Source organism: Aphelocoma coerulescens, unplaced genomic scaffold (assembly GCF_041296385.1).
Source record: "Aphelocoma coerulescens isolate FSJ_1873_10779 unplaced genomic scaffold, UR_Acoe_1.0 HiC_scaffold_365, whole genome shotgun sequence".
Taxonomy (NCBI): Eukaryota; Metazoa; Chordata; class Aves; order Passeriformes; family Corvidae; genus Aphelocoma; species Aphelocoma coerulescens.
In genome coordinates, this window is record NW_027183708.1 from 1 (window position 1) to 12,219 (window position 12,219).

General features: G+C 51.9%; 1 protein-coding gene across 2 annotated transcripts; it reads left to right on the forward strand.

Annotated features, from left to right (window-relative positions):
* Nucleotides 1–5,964: 5,964 nt before the first annotated feature.
* LOC138101621 (T-cell activation Rho GTPase-activating protein-like) lies at nucleotides 5,965–9,590 on the forward strand. 2 transcript variants are annotated; one of them, XM_068999387.1, is made up of 5 exons: nucleotides 5,965–6,613; nucleotides 6,855–6,957; nucleotides 7,116–7,264; nucleotides 7,761–7,922; nucleotides 8,867–9,590. In XM_068999387.1, the coding sequence occupies exons 1-5, from the start codon at nucleotides 6,392–6,394 to the stop codon at nucleotides 9,056–9,058; spliced, it is 828 nt and encodes a 275-aa protein (XP_068855488.1). In that variant the 5' UTR covers nucleotides 5,965–6,391; the 3' UTR covers nucleotides 9,059–9,590. The 2 variants fall into 2 exon arrangements, with proteins under 2 accessions (XP_068855488.1, XP_068855489.1); XM_068999388.1 differs by lacking the exon at nucleotides 8,867–9,590 and having other exon boundaries at nucleotides 7,581–7,844.
* The last annotated feature ends 2,629 nt before the right edge of the window (nucleotides 9,591–12,219 follow it).

Consider the following 12,219-nt stretch of genomic DNA (forward strand, 5'->3'; position numbering starts at 1 on the left):
CAGTGCCTGGGTACAAGCTGCCTCCCCCGGTTCGGGAAAATTCTCAGTTACTTGGTTGTTCACTGGTTCTCTGTTATAACTCCCGCCTCGGTTTCCCCCAGTGGTTCTTGTGAAATTGTTTCCTCCCCCTGGCTTGTAACTCATTGGTTGTTTTCCCCTTTCCCCGCAGTTTTCAAACTCTATAAAACTGCGGACAAGCCTCAGGGAGGATCCCATCGCATTCCATCCCTTCCCAGCTCGTTCGGGTTGCGAAACTTCTAACAATAAATCTGTTAGGAGCCAGACCAGAACAGCCTCTCTCTTCCTTTGTCTCCGAGCTAACGTGAGCTGATACCATCGGCTCCTGCCATGTTTCCTCTGCCGAGAAGCCAGCTAGCTAACTCAGCCAGCAGCTCTTTTCCTGATGCTGAAGTCGCTTCCGCGGCGGGCAGAAGTAACGCAGCTGGGCTGTCTCTGACCTGGGGCACGCCAGAGCTCGTGCCCTGAGCAGCAAGAACTTCATTAGGTTGGCGCACCAAGCACGGGGCTCACACGAGTGGATCCCTGCGACATCGTGGCTGTCAGTGGACAGCGATAAGAAGCGACTTTGGACTGCTAACGCCTCTCGGAGCAGTCTGCTCTGTTTTAGGAGCAGTGCCCTGAGAGAAGGCTGCTAACTCCCACTCACTCTGCACTGAACTGACTTTGGAGAGCAGCTGTGCCTCAGAGAACCCAACCTGTGCTTTTTACTGTGGGACCAGACAAATTTGTGCTGATGTCTGAAACTTGTGCGAGTATCCCTGGTCCCTGATATTTTGTTTCTTTTTTCTTTTTTTCAGGTGGTGGGCGGAAGAAGTGCCCAAAGAGAGATGGGATCCAAACTCTCTCAGCCCCAAAGAGAGGTTTTTCTCCAAGTTGTGAAATTCCTTTCAGTTACTGGTTTCAAATTTTCAAAGGGTCTGTTAAAACAGTTTGTTCGCTGGCTTTTCTTTTACCTTCCTCAAGTGACTCCTGCAAATTTAAAATCTCCTGCCTTCTGGAAGGCTGTGGGGCATAAGATTACTGATTTAAAGCGAAAAGGGGACTCCTCTGGAGAAAAATTCTTTCCTCTAGTTCTAGTCCTTCGGGACTTGCATAAAATGGATCAGAAAGTAAAAGAAAAGCACAAATCCCCTTGCAGTTCTTCCTGTATCCCTCCTTCCTCCCCTCCTGCTCCTCATCCCACTTCCCCTTCGTTGGGAAAACTGAATGGGGTGATATGCCCAGAGGCACAGAGTTGCTACCTTCTCTCTGACCCCTCTCAGTCTTTTCAGCAACCCTGTTGGGGTAGCTCTGGTCAAGCTGCCTCGACCTCTTCCCAAACCCCGTATCCCTTACCCTCCTCCCCAGTTGTAAGCCCAGAAAACTGTTTTAAATGCTGTTTGCCATTGTCCCCCCCCACTCCACGTGTCTGAACAATGGCGCTGACCACATGGCACAGTTCACCCCTCCCCCCCTTGTTCTTCCCCCAGGCCCTTTCACCCTCTTACCCCCAACCCTTTCCTATCCCCTCCCCGAGATGTGATGTCATCGGGTTCCTCCCATGCATTGGGTACTGCCCCCTGCGTTGGGAATCCCCGCCCATCCTGTGACCACGCCTCCTGGTCCTCCAACCCCGCCCCCTGTGGAGGACTTCCTGGCTCTCACACGCCCCCCATTCCAGTTCCCACGGGGTAGAAACCGGAACCATGTTGAAATCAGGTCCAGGAGTCTCCTCAGCCCCTTCCTATCCCTTTGCTGTTCCTGTAACATATGATTGAACTGGCAGTAATCCCACATGGAAACCTTTTGATTCTGCAGGGCTGAAAGAGCTTTGCAAAGCCCAGAAAGCATTTGGGAGGGAGAATCAGTATTTTAAGAACCTTCTTAAGATAACTCTCACCGGTACAGTGATTGTGCCACATGACCTCAAAAGCATTTTCTCCTGCTTGCTTTCCCCATCCAAGTTTCAAATATGGGAAGAAGGTTGGAGAAAGCAACTGGGAGAGGTCCTCCTTATTTTACTGCAGGATCCAAACAACGCGGGGGTTTCTACGGATCACCTTACCAGTGAGGGGTTATTAGCCAAGCCCCAGAACCAGGCTCAAAATACACCAGAGCCGGTCCTGAATGCTGTAAAGCAAGCAGCACAGCAAGCGTTCTTAATGATGCCCCCTAAATTAGCACCTCAATTGAATTACACTGAGATTCGGCAACTGCAAAATGAGCCATTTATTGATTTTGTGGATAAACTGAGGCTGGTAGTGGAAAAACAAGTGGAAGATCCGAAAACAAGAGAGCATATTCTAACGCAAATTGCAAAGATTAATGCCAATGATGCTTGTAATAGAGTGGTTTTGGGTCTTCCATTCGAACCTCCACCGACCTTAAGTCAAATGATTCGTGCTTGCACGACATTGGTGCCAATTCATCAGCCAAATTTAAAAACGGGGAAAAACTTAATAGAAATTGCAGCCGCTGCTGATGCAACAGCATCTCAGGGCAATAGAAATGCTAATTGGGTCTGTCACAGGTGTGGCAAACCAGGGCACTTGGCCCAAAACTGCAGAGCTCTGGCTTCAGTTAATCAGGGTTCCTGAGCTGTCTCCCCAGGGAAAATGACATCGCCTGCCGCCGATGGGATGCAGCCAAAACACTGACAGGACTGTGTGGATTGGCAGGGCCACATGGGGGAATGAATGAAGAAACTGCCACCAGGAAAATGGTTACCACGACCACTGCAACTCAAATGGACTCGGTGACACCCCAGAGAATCGTCGTGAGTTGTGAGAGTCTGAGAGACTGTATATTGTTTGTGTTAAAAGATGTTGTACATTCACCAGCTGACATTTGTGTTACACCAGAAATTGTTCAAGTGGGCCCACAAGGGTTCTTTACTGTCAATATCCAGTGTGTTAACCCTCCCTATTTTCTTGCTGCTAACCAGGTTGTGGCCCAAGCTATTCTCATGCCCAGTAGTCCGCCACAGGACTACAACCCCTCTGTCTTCTGGGCTGAGGCAGCTGGGAATGACAAACCCATGCTTAATTGCAAACTGTCTGGCCAAGGCTCAGACATCAGCCTGGCAGGAATGATGGACATGGGAGCAGACGTGACAGTCATTTCTTCCCACAACTGGCCGTCACACTGGGAGCTGCAGCTGGCAGAAGGTATTGTGACGGGTGGGGGGGGATCTATATCTGCTCAAAGAAGCAAGGCACTTGTCCAAATTGAGGGTCCAGAGGGACAGATAGCATCAGTCCGTCCTTTTGTAATTGACTCTGGATTTCCATTGCGGGGCAGAGATCTCATGTCCCAGTGGGGGGCTCGAGTCGAAATTCCATCTCAACCCCAACATTTTTTGTACAGGCCACTGCGGAGTGCCCCTTCCAGAAATTAAATTGGATCTCTGACAAACACATCTGGATGGATCAATGGCCTTTGAAAAATGACAGATTAAAGGCACTCAGCACACTCATGGAGGAGCAATTGAAAAGAGGAAATATCGAACCATGTAAGAGCCCTTGGAATTCTCTGGTATTTGGAATCAAAAAGCTGGGGAAAGACCAGTGGCGCCTCCTCCAGGACTTGCGGAAAATAAATGCAGTCATAGAGGACATGGGACCCCTGCAGCCCGGAATGCCTTCACCCTCCATGCTCCCCAGGCAGTGGAAGGTAGCAGTCATTGATATTAAAGAGTGTTTCTTCCAGATCCCACTACGCTCAGACAATGTGCCCTGGTTTGCCTTCTCGGTCCCTTCCATCGACCGAAAGGCTCCCGTGCAGCGCTAGCAGTGGTGAGTTTTGCCACAAGGCATGAAGAACTCACCCACCATCTGCCAGTGGTATGTAGCTCGCATTCTGTCCCCTGTCAGAAAGTTAGCAGCAAAGGCAATAGTGCTCCACTATATGGACGATGTTTTGGTGTGTGCTCCTAACCAATCCTATTTAGACTGGACATTGGGGAAGGTAATTGAGGCCTTAGAGGCAAATGGATTTGAAATCCAGGCCAAAAAGGTCCAGAAAACCTCTCCATTTAAATACCTTGGACTAAAAATCCATGAGCAGACTGTGGTTCCCCAACAAGTCAAAATAATTGATAACCCTAAGACCTTGCAGGAACTCCATCAGCTCTGCGGGTCCATCAATTGGGTGAGGCCTCTCCTAGAGCTGACAACAGAAGATCTCGCTCCTCTGTTCAACCTCCTGTGAGGGAAAGATGACCTCCCATCACCCAGGCATCTAACAGAGGAGGTGAGACAGTCCATCTGTAAGGTACAGGAAGCACTGTCGTCCCAGCAGGCACACCACTGAGCCCCAGGTCTGCCTTTTCAAACTGATTCCAAAAGAAATTCAAAGCAGAAAACCATTAAATGCCTTGACAATCTTTTCAGATGCCTGCGGTCATTCCTGCAAGTCTGTCATCACATGGAAGTATCCCTGCACTCAGAAGTGGGAGTCTGATGTACAGGTAGTTGAAGGATCCTGAAGTGGCAGAACTTGCAGCCATGGTCAGGGCATTTGAGTGGTTCAGTGAACCATTTAATTTGATAACTGACTCAGCCTATGTTGCAGGTGTAGTTTCCAGGGCAGAGAGAGCCTTACTAAAGGAGGTTGCAAACCCAAAACTTCATAACTTGCTTTCGAAATTGATTCAACTGATCTCCCACTGAAAGCAACCATTCTATGTCATGCATAGTGTGTGAGATCACACACTGACCTGCCAGGATTTAATGCCAAAGGGAACAGGAGAGCAGATGCCCTAGCAATGCCCATCGAGTTAGCGAATGTGCCTAACAGATTCCAGCAAGCCCAGCTGAGCCATGCAGTGTTCCATCAGAATGCTCCAGCTCTCATCCGAATGTTCCACCTCACTAGAGACCAAGTAAAAGCAAAGACGATCTCTTCTTCTGGCCGAGCTGCCCTCACTTGTGCCCCAAGTGTGGCCATGCAGCTGTGGCACCCTGAGGAGGGCATCCCCTGGACATGGGCAAGGGCACCTGCTGGACTGTGACCACTGGAGATGGTTGTGCATGGACAGAGAGCCTGCAGTGCTGCCCACAGCTTGGAGAAGGGCAGGCTCAGGCCCGGGGCAGCTTCTCCCAGTGACACTCCAGCTCTCAGAAGCCTCCAAGGTGCAGCCACACTTGCAGTTGCCTGCTCACTGCTTGGGGTTCTGCATGGCTCCACACGGTGCTGAGGGCAGGGCAGGGCAGGCTGTGGCAGCGCTGGCCTGGCTGTCTCCACTGATGCCTTTGGTTCTCTTTTCCTCTGCAGCAGCAGGGACCGGCAGCAGCGGCAGCAGCAGCAGCAGCGGCAGGACGAGGAGGAGGTGGCTGCCCTGGCCCTTTGCTCTGCGGCGGGGCCCAGCCAGGGCTGCGCGGGCGCCAGGGCAGGAGGGCTCCGGCTGCAGCAGGGCGCTCTTCGGGCAGCCCCTGGCAGCCGTCTGCGCGGAGGACGGCACGCTGCCCCGGCCCATCCAGGTGAGGCGGCCGCACAGGGCTGCCCGTCCCTCCCTCTGGATGCTGCACAGCCAGTGTCCCCACGCATGTCCCCCAGCCATGGGGCACTGGGCTCTTCAGCCGTGCCTCAGGCTCCTGCTCCCAGCCCCTTTGCAGCAGGAGGCAGCGAGCCCAGGCTGGGGCAGAGCTCTGCGAACAGGGCAGCTCCTCACACAAGCCCCTGCCCTCCCGCCTCTCCTGCAGGAGCTGCTGGCTGTCCTGCACCAGGAAGGGCCCACAACAGAAGGCATCTTCCAGAAAGCAGAGAGCGCCAAAGCCTGACAGGAGCTTCGGCAGGCCCTGGACCACGGCCTGCACGTCGACATGGCAAGCCAGCCAGTGCTGCTGCTGGCCATGCTCCTCAAGGTGAGTCCTCCTGAGCTGCAGCTGCAAAGGCTCCTGCCTGCGCCACCGTGCTCCAAGGCTCACCGGCAGCCCTTGGCATGGCAGGACTTCCTGGGAAGCATCCCCGGCAAGCTCCTCGTCACCGACCTCTACGAGGACTGGACGGCTGCGATGCAGATGGCCAGCAGGGAGGACAAGATCTGTCAGCTCAAAGAGTAAACGTGGGCAGCAGCTTCCAGCTCCGCAGCAGGCACTGCTGGAAGCCTGGCACTCTCCTGAAAGGGGACACTCTCCTGAAGGGGCTGTGTTTTTGGACAGCTTGCTCTTGCTGGCTGGCAGTCTGATTTTGGGGCAATGCACGGGGAGCGTTCCCTTGCGTGAGCTCGGGGGAAATCAGGAGCTGGGCAGCAACGCCCTGCATCCTTCCCGCGGGAGCGCTGGAGCCCTGAGCGCTGGCCGAGAGCGCCTGCGGAGCTGCGCAGCAGCCGCTGGCTGCTCCCTGCCTGGGGCCAGCTCTGGGGACGGCCGTGGGCAACGTGGGCCTGCTGATGGACGCTGCCTTCCTGTTCCCTCGGGGGGCCAAGAAGTTGCCCGCAGCAAAGCTGCTCCTCCTCAGGCAGCTGCTGGCACTGCTGCGACTCATCGGCCAGCACGTGTCCAGCAGCAGAATGACCTGCAGCAGCCTGGCCGTCTGCCTGGGGCCAAAGCTGCTGAGCCCACCGCAGGAGCAGCAGCTGGAGCTCGAGGCCATGCTGGCCGAGAACAAGCAGGTAAGGCTGGCTTCAGCAGCCGGCTGCAGCCTTGCTGGCCAAAGGCAACTTGGCTGCCCAGAGGTGCCTGTGCCTGGCGGCCCCCTGTGTCCAGCCAAGGCTGCTGCGGGAGCTGCCTGCAAGAGCTGCCCCCCAGCCAGCGCCTTCCTCCTGTGCAGAGGCAAGGCTCAGCCGTGATGGCCAGGGCTGCTTGGCACGCTCTCGGGCCTCTGAGCTGAGAGCAAGGCTTTCCTGTGTGCAGGCGAATGCTCTGGTGGACATCCCGCTGGAGAACTCAGGTGACATCTTTGGGGAACAGGTAGCTGGCCCCAACGAGTCACCAGCACCCACAGAGCTATGCACAGGTAGGAGCAGGAACAGAGCCTTGTCCCAGCCTGGGACTCAGGGCCCCAGAAATCTCAGCATCAAGAGGCCAAGCAGTGTAGGGCTTGCCTGTGGGTTTTGGTTTCTTTGTTCTTGTCTTCCAAGTCGTCACTTTGCTGCACATGCTTTTGCTTTCTAGAGATGCACAGGGAAGAGCAAAGTGGCCCTGCAGGAAGAGAAGACAACAAGCCCCAGGCAGAAAGCAATCTGGATGCATCCCCTTCCCTGCCTGAGACCCGGCAGGGAGATGGAGAAGAGGCCACGGTGCTGGAGGTCCAAAGAGCAGAGGTATGGCAGCTGCACAAATCCTGGAACAATGTGTCCCAGGGAGACAGGCAGTTTGTCATGGGGCCAAGGAGCTGCTGTGCCTCCTCCTGACAGCACAGCTCTGCAGCCTCTGGCCTCCCTCCCTCCCTGCTTTCCTCCCTTCTACCCTCCCTCCCTCCCTCCCTCCCTCCCTCCCTCCCTCCCTCCCTCCCTCCCTCCCTCCCTCCCTCCCTCCCTCATCCCTCCCTCATCCCTCCCTCCCTTTCCCACTCTCTCCTCCCTCCCTCCTTATCCCCCTCATCCCTCCATCCCCCCACCTCCAGAATTTCTGCTTCAGGCACCTCCAGCTTTGTCTCCAAACACCCACCAGAGCTCCCCAGAGTCGCTGGCCAAGGCCGAAGCCCTGACGAGCCTTTCTGTGTCAGGAAGGTAAAAGGAGCCCACATTGGTTCCAACAAGAAGGGACTGAGCTTGTGCCTCCCACCTTTGCCTCTCTAATCCAACTTTGTGGCTAAAGGCTTGTAGGCTGCTAGCCCCAGGAAGAGAAAAAGAGAAGGAAAAGACAGCGAGCAGAGGCCTGGCCAGAAGACAGGGAATAGCAGCCAGAAAGGGAAAGGAGGAGGACACACCAAAGAAGACTGGAGAAATGCAGGAAGCTCTGCCAGCCCAAGAAGCCCAGGTATGGATGTGCCAGGCTCTGCTGCCCACCCTCCTCTCCACACTGCCCTGAGTCAGCCCAAGGCACTGGCAAGGGCCGGCAGGGGCTGGTGCTGGGCAGGGCTTGGCAAGAGCTCCATGGCAGCTGTGCAGGGGCTCTGCAGCCCTTGGCTTCCTCCACGCCCACGTGCTGAACCTCTGCAGGAGGATGGCTCTGGGCAGGACGAAGGGGCTGAGGGAGAAGCTGTGAAGGTGGGGCAGCTGGAACCCCTCTCCCTCTAGTTCTGCTTCTAGATGTTTATAGTGACACCTATCAAGCTAAGGTTTTCATTCTAGAGGCCGCTCTTTCACATGTTTTATGTCAATGGATAATTAGGTACGTCTCTTGGTACCTGTCAAGGCATCTGCTGCTCTGCCACATCTATCCCCACTCTGCTGCCTCTGTCCCCATTGCCTTGTCTGCTGTGCCAGCTCCGTGCCCTGTGGCCATGCTGGGGGCTGGGCTGGCGGCCAGGCCCAGCTGAGCAGCACTTTCAGCCCCCGGTCTTGGCTGCCCACACCTGACGGGAGCAGCAGGAACCGCTGGTGGCAAAGCAAAAACCAGGGTGGGAGCTGCAGGCACAAACGGTGGCGTGGGCTTTGGCCGCGGGCACTGGCCGGCTGGGCAGGAGCGGGCCCTGCCCGTGCTGGGGCCGCTCAGCGCGGCTGCCCCGGGCGGCACAGGGGCTGTCCTTGGGCAAGGCAGCTGCGCCGGCAGGGCCCGGGAGCGGTGCCGGCTGTGCCGCGCTGCCGGGGGCTGCGGGACGGTCCCGCCGGGGCTGCGCTCGCCACAGCCCGGCCCGCTGGGCCTGGTTTTGCTTTCTAAGCCTCCTGGGGAGGCTCTGAGATTTCTCTTCCCTGATGGAAGTGCAGCTGCTGCCAAGGGAAACGTCCTGATCCTGACTCAGTGTTCCCTTTGCTTCCCAGGTGTCCCATCTGCTGTCCCCGTCCAGGAGAGCTGCTCTGCACAAGAGGAAGAGACCAAGGGAGAGGCTGGGAATATCGGCGGCTGCAATCCCTCCTGATATAATTCTAGTTATAAATGTGTGGAGTATGACTAAGAGCGTTAGAAAAATGGGGATATTGACACCTGTATATCTATTTGTATGGGTATATTGATGCATGTATATCGATCTGTTTACATCTGTAGTTATATTTACATACTTGTTCAGTTGGGTACCTCTAGAGATCGATTGATGGGGTTGGAATGATTTTTATATTAGTACATTGATATTTGCATATTTATAGAGGGATTTGATATGTGTGTATTATAGATGTCTCGTTATATCTCACATGAAATATTTAATAGATATTTACATCTGTGTGTTTTTATATGTATTTGTATTTGATATGTATTTACTTACATTTCAGATTTATGGAATTGTATAGTTCTAGAATTCTATTTATTAAGTTCTGGATCTGGGATTCTTTAGAGAGGGATATCTGTATTTCTGTATTCATATATGGGCCGTACAGTTGTAGAATTATGTCATAAATTAAATTGTTAAACTTCAGTTGATATTTGTGTGTAGTGGTAGTAGAGGGTTCCAGTAAATTAATTTTTTTTAACTGAAGTGGGTATTTGTATATATGTACATAGCATGACTGTAACAATAAATTAGTTTTGTAAACTTCAGTTGATAGTTTTATGTTCATGTATTAGCAGCGTGGGTGTAGCAATTTAAAACAAATGTCATTTTTAAACTGAAGTTGCTTTTTGTGTATTTGTACATTAGCAGTGCAAGGGTGGCAATCTGCCATAATTTCCATGTTTAAACTGCAAGAAGGGTAGATTTGTGCTGTACAAAGGACTGGGCAGATGTAAACAGGATGGTGCTGGAGGATTTTGGCCATGAAAATCCCCAGCCGTGCCCAGCAGATCCCCCAGCTGCAGCCAGGCTGGGCAAGGGAACGGCACATTTGGGCTGCCAGCAGAGCCACACGTTGGCTACAGACTCGCTGCAGAGGCCTGCTGAGAAAGCGGGACTCCCCTTGATGCCTTTTCCTGGTCTTAAAATCGAGAGTCAAACATGGTTAGAAGGGGAAAAGGGATTTTACCTGGGGATTTATTTTAAGGATCCTTAGGCGCACACGTCCAGGTCGTATGCATTGAGATGCACCCCGCTGAGTATGTGTGTGTCTCCCCAACATCGGGTATAACATTATAGGTTTTACTAATTAGCAGATCTATCAAAGGTTCCCCAAGGAGAGGCTCAAGTGAGCCCCCTTCTCTAAGGAACCTTCCCCTGCCATGGTTCTATCTTGCTTTACAGAATGTGTTCTGGAGAGGACCTTGGGCTCTGGGGCACACTGATCCCTAGCTACCAAGCTTCTAAAATGTTTTGTCTCTCAGTTTGACAAACAAGTCTAAGAATGTCGGCAAAAAGCACGAAGAATACAGAAGTTGTAAAAAGGTATAATGGCTATAAAAGAAAAGGCAAAAATCTTCATGGCATCATTGCCCCCGTTTTAGAGACTAACAAAACTTTGTCTTGTCTGGTCTCTATTCTTTACCCGCAGAACCTGTTTACACAACCAGCTGCTCCACAGCAAATTACACAGATAATAACTACAATTACAGCTGTTATGAATATTTCTTTTACCTGGGCTCAGTTTGGTAATCAGGAGGTGAGGGTATCAAAAACATGATCAAATTTTAAGGTGTTATTTCTAGAAGCTACTTCATGTAGAATTTGAGTTCTCTTCCAAATGTCATCTAAATCTTTCTTAATTCTTCCACTTTGGTCCACATAAGAACAACAAGTGGTATTGACAATAGCACATACACCTCCTTGTGCAGCAAGTTTGAAATTGAGAGCTACCCTGTTTTGCATAACTGCACGGGACAGACTGTCAACTTCCTCCTGTAAGGCTGAAATTGCATCTGCAGTATGCTGCTCAATACGTTCAATGACAGCCGAGATGTTTACAACTGTTCTTTCCAGTTCAACTACTCCGTAAGCGGGTACAAGGGCTCTGATTATGCTATGAAAAAGTGTGGGACGTTCAATGAGGGGATTAAGAGACCTTTTTTTCTTCTCATTTGGTTTTTCAAGATGGTCAAATATTGTTATATTTGAGACCACAGCCCCAATAGCACAAGCCTGGTCTTTGTTCACAGGCATAACTTTCCAGGCCTTATTACCACATATCCAATACAACCCCATCCCAAACGACTGAGCCAGTCTCCACCCTGTCAGTTTCATCTTTGCTGCAATTCTTGGGTCTATTATTTCCCTGAAATGGGTCTGATGACAATATGAAGGAAGAACGGCTTTTCCTGTGGCGTTTACAATTGCACAAGGAACCTTATAGTTGGCATGCTCTACCAGGCTACTCAGGGTAATGGGGGGCAGAAGGGTGCTATTCATTGGTTCCCACATTTCAGTGCGGTTCTCTTCCATTAAAATGCCAATCAATGGCCACTGACCCTTCCCATCTAGGGGTGGTAACTGAGTACAGATCTAGCAATCGCTCTTATTAAGAATTTTGGACACATTTTGGACCACAGTCTTATGCAAATCATGGGGTGAACCTTGAACCATGGTTACCAGTTGGACAAACAGGAAACACGTCAAAAACAGTTTAAACTGCATCTTTCTGATTTGTATCAGTCTCTGTATCAAATCTCGGTGATTTTGGGAGCAGAAGCTTTCTTCACCCTGGAGTAGTGGATCCACGGTCCCTTGCCAGCAACCTTGACCCCAGTAAAAGTGGTCAGCAAAACTTGGAATGGTCCCTTCCACTTGGCTTGCAAGGGGTCGCTGTCCCACCACTTGATGTAGACTCAGTCTCCAGGCTGGAATGGATGAGCAGCTGTGTCCAATCCTATTGGTTTGGATAACACGACGAATCTCTGGAGCTTCTGCAAAGTGGAACTCAGAGCCATTAAACACTTTTGCAAATCATTTTTACTTCTCATATGAATTTCCCCTGGGATATGTGGAACCTGCTATGGCCTGCCATATAATATTTCATAGGGACTGATGTTGTCCCTTCTCCTTGGCTGTATGCGGACTCTCAGCAAGGCTACAGGCAGGGCTTGAACCCACGTCATGGATGTCTCTTGACAAATCTTGCAAATCTGGGTTTAGAGGGTCCCATTTCTACACACATAGCTACTCTCTCTGGGTGGTCCCTGTACTTCCCAATTGAGTTTTTCCACTGCTGTCATTCTCCATGCAGATGACCTGGACATGTGCACCTAAGGATCCTTAAAATAAATCCCAAGGTAAAATCCCTTTTCCCCTTCTAACCGTGTTTGACTCTTGATTTTAAGA